At 40.9% G+C, this 21688-nt stretch overlaps 3 protein-coding genes across 3 annotated transcripts; 2 read left to right on the forward strand and 1 right to left on the reverse strand.

Annotated features, from left to right (window-relative positions):
* The first annotated feature begins 166 nt into the window (after window positions 1-166).
* Window positions 167-3124, forward strand: LOC123125318 (uncharacterized). The gene is made up of 5 exons (XM_044545831.1): window positions 167-450; window positions 2085-2202; window positions 2321-2376; window positions 2463-2525; window positions 2621-3124. The coding sequence occupies exons 1-5, from the start codon at window positions 266-268 to the stop codon at window positions 2631-2633; spliced, it is 435 nt and encodes a 144-aa protein (XP_044401766.1). The 5' UTR covers window positions 167-265; the 3' UTR covers window positions 2634-3124.
* A 9420-nt stretch (window positions 3125-12544) lies between these two features.
* On the forward strand, window positions 12545-18023 carry LOC123125319 (uncharacterized). The gene is made up of 15 exons (XM_044545832.1): window positions 12545-12865; window positions 12974-13126; window positions 13284-13397; window positions 13515-13746; window positions 13930-14139; window positions 14251-14301; window positions 14407-14693; window positions 14781-14909; window positions 15255-15636; window positions 16462-16633; window positions 16764-16871; window positions 16990-17121; window positions 17264-17367; window positions 17450-17627; window positions 17764-18023. The coding sequence occupies exons 1-7, from the start codon at window positions 12752-12754 to the stop codon at window positions 14550-14552; spliced, it is 1020 nt and encodes a 339-aa protein (XP_044401767.1). The 5' UTR covers window positions 12545-12751; the 3' UTR covers window positions 14553-14693; window positions 14781-14909; window positions 15255-15636; window positions 16462-16633; window positions 16764-16871; window positions 16990-17121; window positions 17264-17367; window positions 17450-17627; window positions 17764-18023.
* Window positions 18024-18673: 650 nt separating this feature from the next.
* Window positions 18674-20191, reverse strand: LOC123122439 (protein FAR1-RELATED SEQUENCE 4). Its single transcript, XM_044542641.1, has 2 exons — window positions 19060-20191; window positions 18674-18935 (listed from the first exon to the last, which is right to left on the reverse strand). The coding sequence occupies exons 1-2, from the start codon at window positions 20189-20191 to the stop codon at window positions 18844-18846; spliced, it is 1224 nt and encodes a 407-aa protein (XP_044398576.1). The 3' UTR covers window positions 18674-18843.
* Window positions 20192-21688: the final 1497 nt, after the last annotated feature.

Consider the following 21688-nt stretch of genomic DNA (forward strand, 5'->3'; position numbering starts at 1 on the left):
ACCTTTTTCTGTGTTGTTGGGCTTTCGGGTTTGCGGGTCTATTGGTTACGTTATTCGATCCGCGAAGCACCAGGTGTTTTGAATTTTCTATTCAGTCTGTGGGGCGGCGGCCTTTGTTGTATCCGAGGAGGGGATTAGTGGGGGGTGGGCCGAGGCGGGGCGGAGACGGCGGAGGGAAGGCGGGGGCGGAGGCGGCGGAGGGGAGGCGGGGGCGGAGGCGGCGGAGGGGAGGCGGGGGCGTCCTCGCCGGTGTGTAGCAACGGAGATGGCGCGCGCCGAGTCCTCCGCGAGGAGAGCTTGTAAGCAGGAGGCGTGCTCCACAGGGCCGGCTGCACGCAGGTTAGACGTCGGTTTGGAGAGGAGCTCGGCGGAGCTGCGCCGTCGTGTTCGCCACCAGCAAGCTTCAGTCGGTGGGTGCGACGGCAGTCGTCGGCGCCGTCGGGGCGCAAGGTATCACGCTCCTTCCTGCTGCCATTTTTCTTGTTCTATATGTCTATGCCCTCTGAATTTCAGTTCGTCGCGATTGTCACCGGTCACAGACCTCCATAGCAGGGGGTGGTTTAGTTGTTTGTAGTTTCGGCCAGGAAGGTGTGTGGTAGAACAGAAACATCCCTGAATCTCTTCAATCCTGGGGGAGTTTTTTGAGTGGTTCATCAGAGAACGCCCCTGAATTTTGCTGCAGGCACCTGTATGTGTGTGTCGCCCAGTTTTCGTTCACTAATTACGCCTCAACTTTGTCTTGAATGTAGTTCTCTTTTGTTCTGGATGTAGACCTCATTTTCAGTCTGATTGAATTTTCCACATATAGTGTGTTACCCTGTAAGATTTTTTAGAAGCCCAAGGAATGTTTGTAGATGGTCAGAGGATAGGTAACTGAATGCATGCGTTTTTTTTCTTCTGCAGGAGTACTAATGTGGAGAAATTGTAGGGTGCCACTTTTTGTTGTCAGCTTGATTTTGATGGCTTTTAGTTAGTAATGGATGTGATTTGTTTTTCAGAGAGTTGAGTGATTACGTAGAGAATGGCTTAGGGATCATCTGAATGTTGTGTTATGCACCAACTAACCAGGCAGTAGATTGTTCTGAAACTAGTGTACGCAATGGAATTTGTTCCAGTTACCCTCTTTTAATCTGCATAAGTGGGAAGTGGAAAGTTTAGATATCTGTGCTCATACATGTGCTTTTGGATCTATGTTTTCTTCCTTATACACATGTCATTTTTGAATTTTTTTCTCGTAATTCAGTATGTAAGTCTGTTTGGTTATCTGAACCTGAACGAACAACTTGCTCGTCTTTTTGTCCTGTGCATCGATGAGTTTGCAGGAACAGCAGACTTTGTCCTTGAAATGCAAAATATTTTTTCCCCTGATGATTGTTAGCTTAAAATATCCCTTGGCAGCGTCAAATTTCATATTCAGTAGTCTGTATTTTTTCTTTTTTTGCCACCTCTGAAACTGAATGAATAGATGTTAAGACGCTCCTTCAGTTATGAGTTACTCCATAATAGCACCAGTATGTTTGATGTCCAGTGTCCGGATCCTTTTTTGAAAAGGCTTTCGGAATGACCACATGTTTTTTTATCTTGTCCGATGACTAGAGAGTTATCTTAGCTCACATTATGTCTTCATTCTTGGGGTGTATTCACGTGCATTCTTTCAAATGTCGTATGTTTGATCATGTTGTCACTGTCTATGTTGTTTCAATTATGCTTTTTCGTGCCATGACCCTGATCTAGCCCACAGTCATCTTGTAGGAGTAGTTAGTTATGTTTTTACTTTTTTTTGCTGCGAGCACAACATTTTTTGGTCAATCTTTCAGCCAGGTGTGGAGCTCCGCTCCCACCAGATAGCTTTTACGTTCTGTTCAATTTTATTTCTTAGTGTGTATTTTCCTCCATGTTTTTCATTTTGTATAGCTTGCAACAGTTTATTTTGCTTTCTAGCCTGCTCCTTATCTTGGTGTATGTTTACTTTTTCTATAGTTTTCAAAACACTAGTGTTATGGGGGGAGGGGGGGGGGTGTTCTGGACGTCTGATGTTCTTTCAAGGCTATTTTTCTTAGCTTTCTTTTTTGCCATACATGCAGGTGTGCAGATTATGCAGGTCATATACCTTACAGCGTTGGCTATGACCACAGCTACGATCCTGATAATGAAATGTCAAACAGCGACTGTCTGGAGGAGAGTAGCACATGCAGTGATGATGTATGTCCATGTAGATTTTAATTGGTTTTTTCATACCTTTTTTTGTTTTTTTTGTTCCTGTCTTTTTACATGTGTAACAACTCCTTCTTTTCTCTTTTCTGTTTTGTTTGCTCTAAAGGAATCTGTGTCCAGGAGGAAGAAGGTGTTAGAGTATTCAGCTTTTTCAAGAAGGAGGTACGTTTTATCTTCTTGTTTTTAGTTTTTTTAGTATTTTTTTATGTTGATGGTTTCTGTTTGTTGGTTTCCATCTTACCCAACAGGCTCTCAAATCTCTCAAGAGGGAATTCTCAATTTTTTGTCAGAACGCTAATATCAAAGTCGAGGTTGCTGAATCTCTTGTACAAACTCTATGTTTTTGCATCACTGAATTCACTTTTTTTGTTAGTCTTAGTCCGCTTTTTTCAATGTGGTTTTTCAGAATAAAAGGCTAAAAGCAACAGGGCTAGGAAGGGATGCGTATAGTGTGTATGCCACCAAGTACTTCGCTGAGATACTCAAGCGTATGGCTATTGGCCGGAAGGATGTGATCTCAAAATACGGGTTCGAGCATCTCCTGAAGTTTGAGAAAACTGAATTCCCTTCTCACTTCACCAGATGGATTGTTGGTTGCGTAGACACAATATCTTCCCAAATCATTATTGACGATCAGAAGATTATCTCTCTTTCTAAGGAGTCTGTCCATCTTGTGTTGGGTCTGCCGAACAGTGGCGTTGTAGCGATGCCCAATAAGGAGAGAGGGAGGAGTTTCATTATGTCTAGGTTCAATCTTTCAGAAATTCCAAATGTCACTTTCTTTGGAAATATGCTCACATCAGAAGAAGATCTTAGCGATGAGAACACCTTCATATGTTTCATGGTGATTGTTATGTCATGCTTTCTGTAGGAGATATGCCCTAGAGGCAATAATAAATGTTATTGATTATCTCCCTGATCATAATTATGTTTATGTTCCATGCTATAACTGCTGTGGTTCCCGAGCCCGTATATCCATAAAGGCTCTGGGGAGAACCCATATGCACGTGTGGAATAATAAACGGTAAAATGTATTCCTAGTCGTGCCTCTAAGACTAGCTCAAGTATTGCATGATGATTATGTTTTCCCAATCATGGGCATGTCTATGCCAAGCAACTTTGAGGGCACAATGTCAGTAAGGACATTTGTGTTGAATCGATCCGAATTGATGTTATGCTAAGAGATACATTCGTCACAAGTTAATGGTTTATAACACAGAGATAGTTAATGTTTGCATAATTCCTTAGACCATGAGAGTATCGAGTTTCTTCATGCTTGCTTCATGAACTTTGGGGTTTGTTAAACGTCATCCGTAGCTGGATGGCTATTACGGCGGCTTACGGGTTCATGGGAAAGTATGTTAAGTAACTTGATAGCTCGAGATTGGGATTTGCTCCTCCGACGATGGAGAGATATACTCGGGCCCTCTCGGTGTTACGGTGTCCATCGTCGTCTGGCCAGACACTTTGTGATTTGATCACGGGGATGCCGGAACACGAAACGAGAAAAGAGAACAAAACCGGTAACGAGCTAACTAGCATAGTGGACAAGTTGTTGATCCACGGGAATGCCAACATGTCTCACCTCGGGTATTTGTAACATATCGCGAAGCAACAGGAATAGCACATGGCAACTGGAGGTTCACTCGAATATTTATTCGTGTGGGTATAGGGGTCCATATAGGTGTCCACGGCTCCGATGTTGATCATTGATCGGAAGGGGTTCCGAGTCATGTCTATACTTCACCGAACCTATAGGGTCACATGCTTAAGGGTCATCTATCTGCTGAATACTAGACAGGGAGTCTGAGAGAAAATCACCGAAAAAGTTTTGGACACCGAAAAGTTTCGGACAGCGGAATCGTACCGCAGAGAGAGGTCATCGGATAAGTTTCGATGATACCGAAAAGTTGTTTCGGGATACACTATTAAGTCAAATTGGTTTCGGCACATGCCTGATAATTCTTGGAGGATGCCAGAATCATTCTGGAAGCTTTTTGGAATTTTCTGAGATAAAAACCGGAAATGTTCCAGAGCTGCCGGAGCCACTTCAGATGCGTTTCGCAGATGAAAATCACTAAAACCGGAATTGTTTCAGAACACGTTGAAAATCATTCTAGTGGGTACTGGAAATGTTCTTAGCCCACATAAATATTTTCAGTTCGATCAGACGCTGAAAAATGTCGTCGTGAATAGTGAAAATCAGCTTTATGGTTACTTTATGGAAAGCCACCTTTTGGGGCTTTGCTCCAAAAGATCTTGGGGATGACATGGATGGATAGGAGCCATTTTTTGGGCCCCTCATGGGGGTGTGGCCGGCCACATGGGGTATCCCCCCTTGGGGACCCTCTTGTTGATTGGTTTCACTCCTAGGTCCTTGTGGAAGGACTTCATTCATGTGCATTTTGGGTTTTTTGTGAAACTACCCTACCCCCTTGGGATTTCCTATAAATAGAGGTGGAGGGGCAGCCCTCCACACTCATCCCTTGCTCTCATACACATGCCATGCATTATCTGGCTTCTTCTCTCCCTCCCACGAAAAGAGTTTCGTAGAGCCGTAAGGCTGTCTGGGTTCCGGCGGGAACTAGTTCTGGACGGCGAAGCCCTGCCGGATAGATGACACCGTATGTGTGCAACTCTGTAGAGAGATCGTAGTTTCGGTCTTAGTTCGTGAGTGCCTCCCGAAGGGCTGTCCGTGTGACCGTCCGAGTTTCGAAGGTCCTCCCGAAGGGCTGTCCGAGTGACCGTTCGAGTTTCGAAGGTCCTCCCGAAGGGCTGTCCGCGACACCGTCCGGGGGGGCTGTTCGACCACCTCCCGGAGGGCTGTCTGATGAGCAGATGAGGGTTTACATCCTCGCGGTTGGGAGGTTGTAAATCCTAGATGCGGGGATCTGCACCGCCGATCGTCATCGACTCTACTTCCCGCTGCGCTACGAGTCGGTAACGAAAAAGATCAAACCATGTATGCAGTCTCCATAGTGGTCCTGGGCTGGTGCGTAGGTCGGAAATTTTTTGTTTTCTGCTGCGTTACCCTACAGTGGCATCAAGAGCCGTGCTATGCGTAGATGCAGGTTTCGATCTAGAATACATGGAGATCTATGGGTATTGCATAATATATTTAGGTAGTAGATGAGATCTATTGCTGAAAATTATTTATGCGGGTGATAGATGAAATCTGTTACCCGGCGTTCTTTTTGCTTCCCTAGAATTTGCGTTTGCTCAATCTCGAGACAGCATGGTGGAATTTGACAAAGTTCTGGCAATCCGTGATCCTGATTGATCATGGAAGTGCTATCAGTTCTTTGGGTTCTGCCGTAGTCAAAAGAAAGATGAAATTCGCAAATGAAAGGGCATTGCAGATATGATCTGCGCGGGGTCATGCGTATGATGAAGTTTATTATGGGGCTCGAGATTTAATTATCTCGTGTTTCATACACCCCAAGATGTTAATCTAGCAACTTGAATAATCATACTTGATGATAAAACGTTGGTAGCTTCGGTTTAAGTCAAAACCTTAGAAGCCACATAAAATAAATTTTGCATAAACCGATTAGAGGCGTCTAACTTGGTTTTGCAGGATGTGCATGTGATGTGGTATAGCAGTGCTCATACTAATTCGATTATGTATGAGATGACTATATGATGTAATTTGATTAACATGACCTGCGTGTCATGATTCGGCATGATGGCTGGAGCCATATGATTGCACTTTAATGACCTACGTGTCAACCTTAAGTAATGCATTAATTTTATACGCTATGGAGATAGCAATATTATCTGGTGCATCGACAAGGTGGTGGCAATCTTCGCGAAGGTGAACACCGACGCGTATGCTGAAGACGAAGAAATGAAATACTTCTCCGTCAGAAAGGGCTATACCATATCATGCTATTATGAATTGCCTGAGATGTTTATCCCTTATTGTGCACCCTTCTTGATTGCGTGGTAGTCCCTTTTTATGTGATCTCTCACAAAAATACCAAGTAGTTAGCGTTCTCCCAAGTGTAGCACCGTCACGGCACCTATCTTTTCGGGGTGCGCCGTGTCACACGGGTACGAACGATTAGAGAAGTGTGAGGCGGGTGAGTTGAGACCTCGCAGCGAGATCACTTGGTTGTCTTGACGTTCAGGCATGACCGTCATGAGCTCGGAACACACGCATCGAAAGATGAACAAGAGTAACATAGAGATGTGATTGGCAAGTTGGCCTACCGGTTGAGATTTTTCGTCATCAGTGGTGTTACACCAATGGCGAACAATTGAAATGTGGGTCTTGTATCACTCACAATCAATTTTGAGAGATATTGATTTGAGTGGGAGCGCACTGTTGAATTAACATGTTTAATTCTCAATGCAATTAATTTTGAACACTGTCTAAGTGTGGTTTGCATAATAGTTGTAGAATAATGGCTCGCATTTCCACCTTCTCTATTAAAATTGAATAGCTGTTAAATATCTGGTTAAAACTTTACGATTGGTAACGTAATATGAGGATTGTCCTCAAAAGTGTCGAGAAGGACTTTGTCCTATCGCATGCTTTCCGTATCCTCCCGCTAATGCTATGGATCATGTGACTCTCGTCCTTCGATCCAAAAGCTAGAATTCTGTTACGGTCAAGTGGAATATATTTGCTTCCATGAAACCCAAACTTCGAAAGTTGGGATAGTTATATGATATTCATGGAACTGAAAATTATTTTCAGATACAAACAAAGCAATGTTTGTTTGCAAGTATTAGTAAAAGTGTTTACTATGCATTTGACTGTTGGGAAAGGGATCCAGAAGAACGCCTGTCATATAATGAAAGGTGAATAAAACAACAACTTAAAGAGAAAGGAAGTGTCCAAAGGGTGTTAGTATGACTTACACGCCTAGGAAGTCCGGGGCTAATGCCACTCTTAAGTTGGGTGCTTCTTTTGAGAGGAGAAATACTAAAAGTTAAACTGTTAGAAGTATAAAGGCAAAAATAAAGAAGACTGGAATATCCAGCTCATGTATGAATGTCATACAAGTTTTTGATGTATAGAAGGCTGGTCAAAGATATAGTTCTTGCGAATTATGGTTAAACATGTTAATCACTAATTCTTGGGTATTGTGAGTTAATCACAAAAATGCACGCTCGATTGCATTCTGTTGCAACTCGACGCAAGAACTACTATGGCCTGAAAGACTAGCCAGGAATGAGGTTGAGATACACACATGGAACATAGTAAATGTTACTATACCTTCCATCGGTGTATTACCCATGTATTTACTTTCATAATTCATTTTAGAGTTTCACACTCTAGCCCTTTGCATAAGGTATCTTGCAAGAAGGTTGTTCATAAGAGAACTTTTCATGTTCGGTGTTATGAATAACATAAGGGCCATACTTTCATTATGAATGAGATGTATGTTATGAATATTGATTAATACATTACCTCTGGGTTTACCTTCATAATTCATTTTAGAGTTTCATACACTCTAGCCATTGCACAATGTTTGATGCAAGAGGGTCGTTCAGAAAAGAACAATTGTTATTCAGAATTATGAATAACATAAGGGCCATACTTCCATCATTGATGGGATGTATGTTATGAATATTGATGGTAATATGGTACATCCATAAACACTGACGCTGAATGTCGCAAGACTAAAAGAATACCACACAAGTGTGGCACTGCATTTGGTCACATTAGAGAAACCCGCATGGAAAATTCTATTATGATGGATTTTGAAGTCGTTTGAATTTGAATCATCTGACGCTTGCAACTTTCCTCCGAAAAGTGAAGAGACTGAAATACCGTTCACAGGCCATAAGGAGCGAGCAACAAAGCTTATTGGTGATCATACATTTGATGTATGTAGTTCAATAAATATTGTTGCAAGTAGTGGATTTATCTATCTTCAGAAATGACTCAAGTAGATATGTTGATATTTACTTGATGAGACGTAAGTCTGGATCTTTTGAAATCATTCGAAAGGTTTTCAAAAATGAAGTAGAAGTTATTGTAACAAGAAAATTCTGTTTCTACAATTCGATTGCAGAAAGGAAAGTTTGAGTTACAAGTTTAGCGAATGTCTAATGAGTTGTGAAAGGGGTTTCATAAACTTGCACCTCCGGGAACACCACTTCAAGTGGAAAGTCCCTGAAGATGTAATCGAACCATTTATGACATGGTAAGATCAAAGATGACATAAATAAATTTGCCATTATCCCTTTTAAAGAGTGATGCTTTAGATACTACGGCTTTTACACTGAAAAGAGCTTCATCAGGTCTGTTGAAATGAAGCCATGGTATGGTACGCCCAACCATGTTGTATCTTTTCTTAACATTTGGAATATGGGGCTTGTGTAAAAGGCTACAAACCTATTCCAAATCAGACAAGTGCTACTTTGTAGGTTATCCCAAGTCATTGGGTATTCCTCCCTCACTATACCGAGGCAAATAGGTTTGCCACAAAGAACGGTATGCTTTTAAAGAGAATGGTTCTTTCTAAAAAGTGAGTGGGAGAATAGTGCAACTCGACGAGATAAACAGTATCTTCATCAGATCAAAGGAAAGAGACCTTGAAAGAAATTCCAGAGTTTCCTACTGCGACTGATACGGAAGTCTCTACAATAAAATGTATGGACTTCGGTCGAACTTGCAGCTGAACCACGTAGGCAAAGCTCATGCAAACCTCTCAGGTGCGCAAACGAGATATTGTTGTTAGACAACAATATACCTACGATACACAAGGAAGCGTTGATGGGCCCTAACTCCGGAATTGGCTAAATGCCAATACAACCCGAGTTAGTTTTCATATAAGTGATTCAAGATTAAAACCTCGATACACCTTTCGGAAGACTTAGAGTCTAACGAATATTTATGGAACTTAAAACTGATACGGATAAAAATGTTTTATCCATAAAACTCAACTTGTTGAAATAACAAGTTCAAGGAGTTGACTACAATGAGGTGGTTTCACCGTAGCGATGCTTCAAGTCGGTTCGGGTTGAACTAGCAATTAATACATATTTCAATCATGAGATATGAAACATGGATGATAAAAGGATTTCCATCTGGTGGAAATGAAAGCTAGGACTTGTATATGATACAGTCCAAAGTAATTTGTCGATCCAGAGGATGCTAGTAGGTATGCAAACTTCAGAGTTCCAGCAATGGACAGAAGTGAGCAAAATGGAGTTGGAATCTTCGTGTTTTGATGAAATGGTCAAAGGGGTTTTGACTTCATCAATGGGTAACGAAGATGCTTATAATTCAAGAAAGTAAGTGGGAGCGTAATAATATTTCTAAAAACCTTATGTGCTTGGCACATTGGTAATTGGAAATAAATTTCTTGACACGAATTAGGACTTCATTTCAAAATAGTTTTTCGATGAAGTGCTTAGGCTAAATAGCCTCAATATTAGGCATGATGATCTATGGAGATAGATTTACCTAATGGGGCTAAGCAATGAATACATATTGACAAGATGCTAAAACCTTTTAGCATTTAAAACGCCAAGGAGTGATTCTTGCCGAAGTCACATGGAAAGAGTTTTTGCAAGACTCGGTGTCCCAAAACACTGATGAGTAAAATACACGATGGAGATTCCACACGCTCTTGTGTTTGGATTAATCATGTATTCCCATGGTATGTAAAACAGCCAGATATGTCCGATACTTTCAAGGTGTTGCGAGTATGGATACCAAAGTGATCAAATTACTGATCATGGGACAACAGTGAAAGATGTCACAGAGTACTAGAGTAAGTACTGATGACATGGTTTTCTCGCAAGCAGAGATCATGAAGAGTTTGTTGTAAAATGTTACATCGATACGGTCTTCATCTTTTCTCCATGTGATTTTCGATTTAAATTAAGGGTTTTGTATAACACACAATGTGGTGGCACAGTTAGTTGGAATTTGTTCAAACTAGTTACTGTGGCGAATTCTATAACAAGGGCTAAGTATGTTGACGCTTTAGAAGCGACAAAGAAGATGTTGAATCATATAGTTCATTCATGAACTTAGTATGGTTCCAAGATGGCTTTTGACAATGGGACACTACTGCAGGTAGTTGCTCCATAACTCAGTCTAAGGAATCCAGGTTCGACCTGTGATTCACATACATACAAAGCCAAGTCCACACAAAATATGAATTTTGTCAAAACGTGAAAACGCGAGGACATGCAAAGATACACACGGAGCTGAAGTCGTCAGATCCGTTGGACATCAGGCTATACCACAAGCGAAGCATATTTACACCAGTGTGCCACAGGTGTGAAGTGCATTAGCATAAGCTAGATTATTGTCTCTAGTGCAAGTGGGAGTCTGTAGGAGATATGCCCTAGAGGCAATAATAAATGTTATTGATTATCTCCCTGTTTATAATTATGTTTATGTTCCATGCTATAACTGCTGTGGTTCCCGAGCCCGTATATCCATAAAGGCTCTGGGGAGAACCCATATGCACGTGTGGAATAATAAACGGTAAAATGTATTCCTAGTCGTGCCTCTAAGACTAGCTCAAGTATTGCATGATGATTATGTTTTCCCAATCATGGGCATGTCTATGCCAAGCAACTTTGAGGGCACAATGTCAGGAAGGACATTTGTGTTGAATCGATCCGAATTGATGTTATGCTATGAGATACATTCGTCACAAGTTAATGGTTTATAACACAGAGATAGTTAATGTTTGCATAATTCCTTAGACCATGAGAGTATCGAGTTTCTTTATGCTTGCTTCATGAACTTTGGGGTTTGTTAAACATCATCCGTAACTGGATGGCTATTACGGCGGCTTACGGGTTCATGGGAAAGTATGTTAAGTAATTTGATAGCTCGAGATTGGAATTTGCTCCTCCGATGATGGAGAGATATAATCGGGCCCTCTCGGTGTTACGGTGTCCATCATCGTCTGGCCAGACACTTTGTGATTTGATCACGGGGATGCCGGAACACCAAACGGGAAAAGAGAACAAAACCGGTAACGAGCTAACTAGCATAGTGGACAAGTTGTTGATCCACGGGAATGCCAACATGTCTCACCTCGGGTATTTGTAACATATCGCGAAGCAACAGGAATAGCACACGGCAACAGGAGGTTCACTCGAATATTTATTCGTGTGGGTATATGGGTCAATATGGGTGTCCACGGCTCCGATGTTGATCATTGATCGGAAGGGGTTCCGGGTCATGTCTATACTTCACCGAACCTATAGGGTCACACACTTAAGGGTCATCTATCTGCTGAATACTAGACAGGGAGTCTGAGAGAAAATCACCGAAAAAGTTTCGGACACCGAAATGTTTCGGACAGCGGAATCGTACCGCAGAGAGAGGTCATCGGATAAGTTTCGATGATACCGAAAAGTTGTTTCGGGATACACTATTAAGTCAAATTGGTTTCGGCACATGCCTGATAATTCTTGGAGGATGCCAGAATCATTCTGGAAGCTTTTTGGAATTTTCTGAGATAAAAACCAGAAATGTTCCGGAGCTGCCGGAGCCACTTCAGATGCGTTTCGCAGATGAAAATCACTAAAACCGGAATTGTTTCGGAACACGTTGAAAATCATTTTAGTGGGTACTGGAAATGTTCTTAGCCCACATAAATATTTTCAATTCGATCAGACGCTGAAAAATGTCGTCGTGAATAGTGAAAATCAGCTTTATGGTTACTTTATGGAAAGCCACCTTTTGGGGCTTTGCTCCAAAAGATCTTGGGGATGACATGGATGGATAGGAGACATTTTTTGGGCCACATGGGGTATCCCCCCTTGGGGACCCTCTTGTTGATTGGTTTCACTCTTAGGTCCTTGTGGAAGGACTTCATTCATGTGCATTTTGGGTTTTTTGTGAAACTACCCTACCCCCTTGGGATTTCCTATAAATAGAGGTGGAGGGGCAGCCCTCCACACTCATCCCTTGCTCTCATACACATGCCATGCATTATCTGGCTTCTTCTCTCCCTCCCACGAAAAGAGTTTCGTAGAGCCGTAAGGCTGTCTGGGTTCCGGCAGGAACTAGTTCTGGACGGCGAAGCCCTGCCGGATAGATGACACCGTATGTGTGCAACTCTGTAGAGAGATCGTAGTTTCGGTCTTAGTTCGTGAGTGCCTCCCGAAGGGCTGTCCGTGTGACCGTCCGAGTTTTGAAGGTCCTCCCGAAGGGTTGTCCGAGTGACCGTTCGAGTTTCGAAGGTCCTCCCGAAGGGCTGTCCGCGACACCGTCCGGGGGGGGGGCTGTTCGACCGCCTCCCGGAGGGCTGTCTGATGAGCATATGAGGGTTTACATCCTCGCGGTTGGGAGGTTGTAAATCCTAGCTGCGGGGATCTGCACCGGCGATCGTCATCGACTCTACTTCCCGCTGCGCTACGAGTCGGTAACGAAAAAGATCAAACCATGTATACAGTCTCCATAGTGGTCCTGGGCTGATGCGTAGGTCGGAAAATTTGTGTTTTCTGCTGCGTTACCCTACACTTTCTGTTCCCTTCTTCAAATGATCATACACACACGGACTTCCTATTCCTTCTGGAGGATCCTACTGTCACAAGGGGATTCGACATGTGTATTCTTGTCTACCAATGGATTTTGGCCGGCATCAACCAATATGTGTTGTTTGGTAGGGAAACCGGCAGGAAACCAAAAGCCTTTGATTTCTGCATATATTGCTTGGCTGTAAGTGTTCAGTATCTCTTTTGTTCTTTTTGTTTTTTTGGTCACACATACCCCGTCTATTGTTTTGTTCCTTTTTTCTCTAAGTTTTTTTTTGTGTGTTTTTTGAAGGTGTTGTATTTAGATAAGCTTGACTTTGGTGTAAGGGTGGTCGAGCAAGGCGCCCCAAGGATTCTTGCATGGAAGGGTAATTTGATTAAACATTTCTCGGAACTTGACCGGAAGAAGAGCAACTTGTTTGGAAGGAGACCGTTCAAAAAGGAGGTGTCTTAGATGTTTTTGCATTTTTGTGCTGAACATTTTTTCTATCAGTAGTTGAAAAGGGAGGTAGGAACATGCATCCTTTTTTCTTTTCTGTAAATAGTCTTTATTTTTGACTATTTTTCCTTTTTTCTGCATCAATCATTTTTTTACGACGCAGCATCTGTTTGCAACTGAAATTGGTGCTCATCACGGCATTATACAACAAGGATCAATGTCAGTATCTTTCAAAGAGGAAATGTTGTCATCTTATGCTAACGTTCTACATGGGCAGGTTTTAGTTTTGCCTTTACTATGTTTTGTTATCTTTTCCTTAAGTTTTTTTCTCAGGTTTTTTTGTCATTTTTTCAGTGTAGTTCTTTTTGTGTTATTATATTATTGTTCTTGTCAGATTATTCAGGGCATCATTGGCAGCGCACACTGCGACAACATAAAGGAGTCTGGTTTTCAAAATGTTCAGGAAGCAATAGCATCAAATGTGTTGAAGTTTCTATCTAGACCCGGAGTATCATCTCTTTTCATCGCTGGTGGTCAGGGCACCCTTTCAAAACTAGGATCATTAGCGAAACAGAAGATGGGCATATCAAGTGAGGATGATAGAACTCACAAAAAAGGTTTCCGCGGTATGCATTTTTTAGTGTGTTCAGGCTCTTTTTTACTTGAGAAGCTCATCGGATACTTGCTCTGTTTTTTTAATTGAAAGTTATTTTGATCACTGTCAAGTTATTTTTAGTTTTTGTGGTCTTCATAGAAACGTTTTTTATTTTACTTATGTGAGTATATGTGTCTTTTGTTTTGGAAAGCAGAGTATGGTGAAAGCAGTGATGTGAATGAGAAGCTCAAGCACGTTAAGAGCAACATCAACCGAACAACTGTCAAGATCAACGAAAACATGGTTTCATCAATTGCAGCTAGCAAGCATTCCGACACAGGAACGAGCAACAACAAACTTCCGTTGCAACCTGTTGTTGAGAACAGTTTGTCGTTAGTTCATAACGACTCGCATGACGCTTTAGGTTCATTCGTGCACTTTTTCTCCATGTTCCTCTTTTATTTCCCCCTTTTTTCTGTGTTCTTTTCGTTGCTTTAGTGGCTTTTTACATCTTTTTTTTGTGTTTTTTCTGCAGCAACCCCAGAATGTGCGATTACTAAAATTGTTGAACACAGCAATGAAAAAGGTAAATCTATTTTCTTCTTTTTCTTTGGTACTTAAGTTTAGTTTTTTCTATGAATTGTGCAGTCAAGTCTTAATTTTCTCTTCTGTTCTTTTTTCCCCATCCAAGTGCCCGAAGTGGAAGTAGTGAAGAAGGTCAGGGCTAGGGTGTTCAACACAATGCATCGTGAGCAGGAGTTTTCTTTGATTAACACATTCCCAGCAGGGGTGAAGGAGCGCAACTCTTTTCTGCAGTTTAGTGTGCAACACAGCTAGGGCACTTTCACACGCTCCATCAGTCTTACCGGCACAAAAAAAGATGTTGGAGGTCAGATTGCACCTCCTGAGGCAGGGCAGAGCAATTACCAGATGATTAACCACATGTCACCAATAGGCCGTACAAAGCTGTTCAGCGAGGTCAGTTTTTTATGCATCTTTTTTGTTTGTCACATTTCTTTCTTTTTTGTCACTATGTTTTTTCATCTAACACCCCATGCACTATAGGACTGCAACATTGGCACCAGCAACAACCCTCCTAAGCTCATGGCATTGGCAGACAAGTTTTCAAAAACCAGCCAAATCATTGGCACAAAACAAGCACCAATCCCACTGGCCGATCTTTCCCCCTCTATGGTTAGTGTTTAGTTTCTTTACTCTCTTTTTATTTTTATTTTGTTATGAGGCTATGAGGGATATAGGGACCTGAGTGCGTCTTGTTATACCTCTCGTATTTAGTCATTTTTTAGTCTTGTCTTCTTAGTACTTTTATTCAGCATTTTTCTGTGTTCTACACGCTCACCATAGTTCGGCAGCTCAACCAATCAGCAAGCAACATTTTTTGTCAGCATATTTTCATAGCTGGACAGTCCTGAAATTAATCTATATTTTTTTGCATATGTGTAGCCGTTTTGGCTCAGTTTTACATGATTTTTTGCATGTTAGCTTTCACTGAAGCTTTTTTATTTTTGTTTTTGGCAGTCAACTAAGAGGAAGGCAGACATCGTTGATATCAGTCCAACAAGTTTTTGTGTCCGGCAGATTGAATTAGCTAAGAATGCAGATCTTGTATAGTTGTATACAACAATCTAATCGGACCAATTGCGAAACGTCAACGCCAATCTACAGTAGGGGTAGAAGAGGTTGTTGATGTGCCAGACGACACTGATAATCATATCATTATCGATGAACTTGCACCGGACACCGTTCTCAATCAAGGTGGACATGATGATTTGATCATTTTGCGACCAAAAAGTCTCTTGGAACTCCCAATCGAGGAAAATGAAAAGTTCCCTGTGTCAAATTAAGAGTGCATGCATTACAACTCAATAATCGAACTTGCCTATACAAAAAGAATTCAGAGGTATGTTCATCAGTTTTTTAGCCTTTTTTATTAAATATTTTTACATATTGGTCTTGTTTTCAATTTTTTTATGTGTGTACTATATCATAATTTTGTAGTATATCATTTTGAAGTTGTCAAACATCTCACTAGTTTTTTAACACTTTGATTGATCGATCAAAACTCTCTGCCTCCAACAGCAGGCAAGCCATTGTACGCTGTACGGATTTACAAGGCTGTGGCAGTTAACCATCTTTTTTTGTTGCTGGATTCTTGGAGTGTGTGTGTGTTGCTGGTGGCTCATGCTCAACATATTGTTGTCAGATCGATTGCCCCGTATAAGGGCAGTGCTCATTGTCATTGGCGTTTTCTTTGTATCATAGTTCTTTGACTGAGAAAAAAAATCATGTGTATTTGTGTTCTTTCAGCCTGTGAAAAAGTTCCCAGTGTTCTTTTGGCTCTCTCGTTGTTGATTTTGGTATAGTGTCACCTCAAAACAAGCTCAAGTCAGTGCTTCATGCTGAAATATGTTAGTACAAGTTTAGGGCTTTTATACTCTAGATAGACCAGCTAAGGTCTGATACTTTGAGTTACTGACAATATAAACATTAGTGAATAAGTAGGCAAGTAAGGTTTTTAATTTCACTATCCTGTGATATGTTTCCTAGTTCTACTTGAATAGCTCATGGTAAGCAAGATGTTTTTAATTGTCGATCAAATGTTGTTTCATCAGAAGATGGCAATCGCCAAGACCAAGAACACCGACTCGATTATTCCTGTTCGCCCATAGAAAAGTGTGGCCCTGCCTGATCAGTTTTTTTTTTGTTCTATGTGGCGAACAAACAGGAAGTATGCGTTGACGTACTCAATGGTTCATTGCAATTACGTATCACTTGGACAAAGCCTTATGCCAACAGGGCACATCGACAATTTCCTGATCCCTTGCTTTTGTCGGAAGTTCTTCGAGGACCGTCATCCCTCAATCTCTGGAAGGCACCATTTCTTCCCGAACATTGGCGTATGTTCTTAGTTTGGCTCAGCATCTATCATTTTTTTCTTTTCGCTTGTTTTTTATGTCATTATTTTTGGTGTACATTACCCTCCCTCTACTTTACCATTTTGGTCATGTATTTGTCTGTTCCCCGCAGGAGTATATTCTGAACTACCCAAAAGACGATAAACTAAGATCAATTGCCACTTCGTTTTTGGGGGCAGCATCAGCAAGTAGGAGTAAACGGCTAGATTTGTCAAATACGGTGTGTTCTTCTCTGTCATTTTTTTCCTTTTTTGTTTGTGTTCTATTTTTTTTCGTTTTGATATTTTTTGTTCTAACTCTATTTTTGTGTGTGTTTATTTTTTTGTATTTTTGATCAGCTGTTCTTCCCCACATGCCTCGACAACCATTGGATAGTGTTTGTTGTCAATTTCAAGTGGAAACTTTTTGCTTTCTTGGATTCTTTTTACGACAAGGACTCATATCTTCACAAGTCTACCAGAGAGAAATTTGTAAGTTGTTCATCACCTTTTTTTTTGTTTCTGTCCATCACACTTTATACATCACATCATTTTTGTCTAAATGCTTTCCCCCCATCTATATGATTTTAATTTTTATGTTTCTTTTTTTCATCATTTTTTTATTTACATGCAGATCAATAACTTCATCAAGTTGTGGGAAATCATTTTCCAAACAGACCAGCATAATTTCAAGATTTTCAAAAGGATGTACCCTCACGTGCCAAAGCAGAATAATGGGTCAGGGCTCTCTTTTCCCACCTGCTCTGTTTTTATTATTGTTTTTATCCCCCTTTTTCTGAAACATCACCTCCTTTTTAAGAAATGATTGTGGAGTGTTTGCAACAAAGATAATGGAGATATGGGACCCAACCTTGGATCTGCGCAAGATTTTCTCACATGAAGACATCCAACACATAAGAATTCAGTACATGAACCAACTTTTCTTTTGGAAGAAAAACACTGCAGACAAGAGCCTTGTCACTGGTTTCAACTTACAGGTTCTTCTTCTCATTTATTCATTTTAACTCTTCGTTTTTTTCTCATTTTTTAAATTGTATTTTTTCGCATCTTTTTTATTCTTTTTTTGCATTTTTTCTAACTGTCTTATGATGTGCGTTTTTTTTCCTTTGATAGGGTAACTTCGTCAGCGATCCTCCATGATAGCGGTGTCGTTCTCTGTTTCTAGGCTTGTTTGGATGGGCATCAAGAGAAGAAGAGAGCTCATTTAAAAAAATTCTGTAGCATCATCTAGATCATTTTGTGTAGTGTAGTGGTCAATGGAACTGTTGAGGAAGTTGTCGTTGGTAGTACGAGCATCTCATATTGTTGTAAATGGTGGCCACTTCTTTTTTCATGTAAAGAAAAATCTTCTCTTCTATGTCATACGTATTCATTCTGAGACAGACTATCATTTACTTTATCATTTTGTTTGTTCTCCCGTAATTTTCACTATTTCCAGTTTTATTAATTGTTCAGATTGGCGTCAGATCTTCTTCTCTATTCTTTCTTTTAGTTTCCCTCGGTCTTATTTAGTATGTCTTCAGTTTTTCTTTTTGTAGTTTCTTATTTTAATCTTGCAGTCGGTACCTAAAGGAATAAATTGTGCTCAGTAAGTCCCTCCCATTCGCTTAGTCACTCTCTGCTTCTTTTGCTTCGGCACTTCATTTTTTCCGTGTCATGTGCAGCAACAAGTGAGTCTTCATCTATTTCTGATTCTCAATGATGGTGGAGGTACATCTTTATCTAATTTTTTAGTGTTCTTCATTGCAGGTTAGTTCATGGTTAGGTTTCTTGTGGCATTTTCAGTTTAGTGTCTGAACCCGTAGGTGTCTAATTTCATTCTGCAGTGTGTATCACTTTTTCCATCGATGTGATTTTTTTTTAAAACCTCACTCTATGCGCCGCTCTTTTTTTGATAGATGCCATGCTCAGTCGCACTACTGCTATGAAGACTCTAACAAAGATGTCTAGAATCAGTCCCTGTTCGCATCTATTTCAAATAACATGGAAACATCACACTCATTTTTTTGTTCATATTCTTTGCTTCTTATAAGGTATTTCACACATTTTTTGTAAACATTCTTTTCTCTCAATCTTTTTTTCTTACATGAAGTTTGTACAATCAGAAAATGTAAATAGTCCTGGCTACTCCTTTGTTCTCTATCCATGCAGGTTACAAGCAGATGGAGTTAGAGTTGCAGGGTAGGAGCCACGTCATTGTTGCAGTTGGGAGACCTCATCCGTAGGTATGTTGGTAGCGTAGATCTCTTTGTTCTTTTCCCTCCTAGCATTCTGCCGTCCTTGCCCTGTTATATGCATGAAAAGAGTTATTTTGTTAGTCGATAACAATACCATTTTTTCACATTTTTTATATGAGTGTGTCAATGGAGTGCTATATTTATTTTCTAGTAGTTTTTTATAGGGAATCACCTCCATCAGCCGTGCTTGGCTGGTTTGTCTTCCTAGATCTCTTCTTTTTGGGGATATCGTATACTTTATCCAGATTAGTGCATTTCCTTTTTGTGTGACCCGGATCATTACAGTGGCTGCACTTGTAGAATGTCTTGGTTTTTATGCGTTCTTGTATGGTCATCATTCGTGGGCGCCCTTTTGTGTGTGCCTTATCAGGATTCAATAGCCCAACAGTTGAATTGCTGCCCCCACTCTGCACCATAGTTGTCAGTGTGCCTATTGTCTTGTTGGATCTGTTGCTCTCCTCTGTTTGTTCTCCTTGCCCATCCATCTCTTCTTCTCCTTCTCTATCCATATCAATTAAGTGTTGTTGAATCCTGAACATTTCTGATACCAGGTATTCAAACTTCCTTTGACTCTTTGATGCGTTTGAACCAAGCCCCATTAGCTTCATCCCTAGGACATTGTATCTCAGTTCGTCATTATCTAATATGAGTGGAATCTCCTTGGGTTTATTCATTTTCTTGCCTTGTTTCCTCCATCTGTCTATTATGTATTTGTCTGGTATCTTATCCACCTCAAGGTGCACCATCACTTTCAGAATATGAGAACACAAAATGCCATCCTTTTCAAACTTGCAACAAATGCAGGAGTAATCTTCTTTCTCAGTATCCACTTGCACCACATAAAGCCTTGTCTCGTGTTCTTGTTTGTAGTAGTTCTTTGCCTGGTACACCATGTATAGTTTCATTTTTTCCTCTTCTCTAGTTTGCAGTCTTGTTACATCATTCAGAATGAGCTGAAATTTTCTGAAGATGCTTATGTTGTACAGGCTGTGTGCTTGTCTCTCGATGTAGTACTTAGTGTTGAATGATTTCCAGGAAACTTTTTTGTGCTTTGCATTATGGTCAAGCTCATCCTCATTTGCATGGATGTTGTCTAGTATTCTCTGGTATTCTCGTAGGAAGCTTGTCATGCTGAACTGTGCACCAACCCCCTTCTTGAACAAAGCATTTGTGCCCTCACTCCTAGCTGTTGTTTGGATGAATGGGAAAAACTTTGTCTTGAAGTACACTGGCACAAATTTTTTCCTTGCTTCCCACATGTCTTGGAAAATTTTCACCTCACCCACATTGTAAGTTTCAATCATTGTTTGCCATAGTGTTTCAAACTCTCTCTCTCTCTGTCAATGAGTTATTCACTATGTCGTGAAAGTCCTCATATAACCCTTGATTCAGTTGAAACACTCTGCACCCTTTCTCTTCGGCTTTTTTCATCACATGGAACAAGCATGTTCTGTGTGTTGCTTGTGGAAACACAGCTTTTATTGCCTTTTCCATTCCTCTGTCTTGGTCAGTTATTATTGTTTTGGGTGCCTTGCCTCCCATTGCTGCTAAGAACTGCCGGAACAACCACTTGAATGTGTTAGCAGTCTCATCGATAATAAGGGCACAAGCAAACAAGTACGTCTTCCCGTGTGGAGAAACACCAACGAACGGTGCAAACGGCAAGTTGTACTTGTTTGTTAGGAATGTTGTGTCAAAGCTGATGCAGTCCCCATACTCTTGGTACATTATTCTAGATCTAGCATCTGTCCAAAACACGCTCCTGACCTTGTTTTTTGCATATACTTCCATTGAGTAGCAAAATCCAGGGCTCTCAGCTTGTTTGTTCTCGAAGTATTGCTGCACTTCCATGACGTCACTGTTTTCCAATTCTCTGTTTATTGTTGTACCATAGTTACTCACTTTCCTTTTGTTGTATGGTAACTTGTCCATTCCTCCTCTTATGTACGCCAATACTGCCACTATCTTCCTCGTAGGTATGTTGCACCTTTTCATTGTTCTGATCAATGCTTTCTCTTCATCAGACATGTAAACATGAGATCTAAAAAACCTACTGCGAGGGTTGAGCTCATGGTTATGATCAAGATTGAGGTTAGTTATGCGCCATTTTCCATCTTTCAAAGTAGCATTTGTGCTTTGCAGTCTGTCTTCGCTATGACAGTGCTTTTTCCTTGTACAGACAAGTTTTCCATTTCGGCCTCTATATTATGCCCATACTTGTTGCATTTCAGTGTTACCATTGTAACTTCTCTGTCCCTTTTTTGCTGGTTGTGCGGGCAGTCGACACAACAGATATGGAGAAACCAGCTACAAAGGCATAGAAGTTTAAGAACTTTTGAGCTTCTTCCCTCGTAGCAAAATGCATCCCTGTTTCAGGTTTCAGCTCGCTATCAATTGTTCTGTCGTTCCCTCCTTCTGCGGCCCGTCTTTCATTTTCCAAAATATCTTCTGTTGTTTCTTCATTGATTTTCATTATGTTCATTCTTGTTGTCTTGCACTTGCAGATGGCATGCATCAGTTGATGTTCCCGCCTCTCGAGACTGTCTAGAGGAACCAGCGTACACACATGTCGGCGAATCGAGATTCCAGGTATGATTTTGCTCCCTCTCAGAAGAGCCGTCTCTTCCTTCATTGTTTGTATCAACCTGCATGTGTTGTAGTGACGAGTTAATCATTAAATGTGTGTCAAATTATCTCCTTTTTTCTTTTTTCCATTAGTATGATAGTTTCTATTCTTTTTTGCTTACTGATACCCTTTTGTGTTTTTTTCTCTAAGTTTCTTCACTAGAAAACATTTTTGC

This window comes from Triticum aestivum, chromosome 5D (genome assembly GCF_018294505.1).
Source record: "Triticum aestivum cultivar Chinese Spring chromosome 5D, IWGSC CS RefSeq v2.1, whole genome shotgun sequence".
In the NCBI taxonomy this organism is placed as follows: Eukaryota; Viridiplantae; Streptophyta; class Magnoliopsida; order Poales; family Poaceae; genus Triticum; species Triticum aestivum.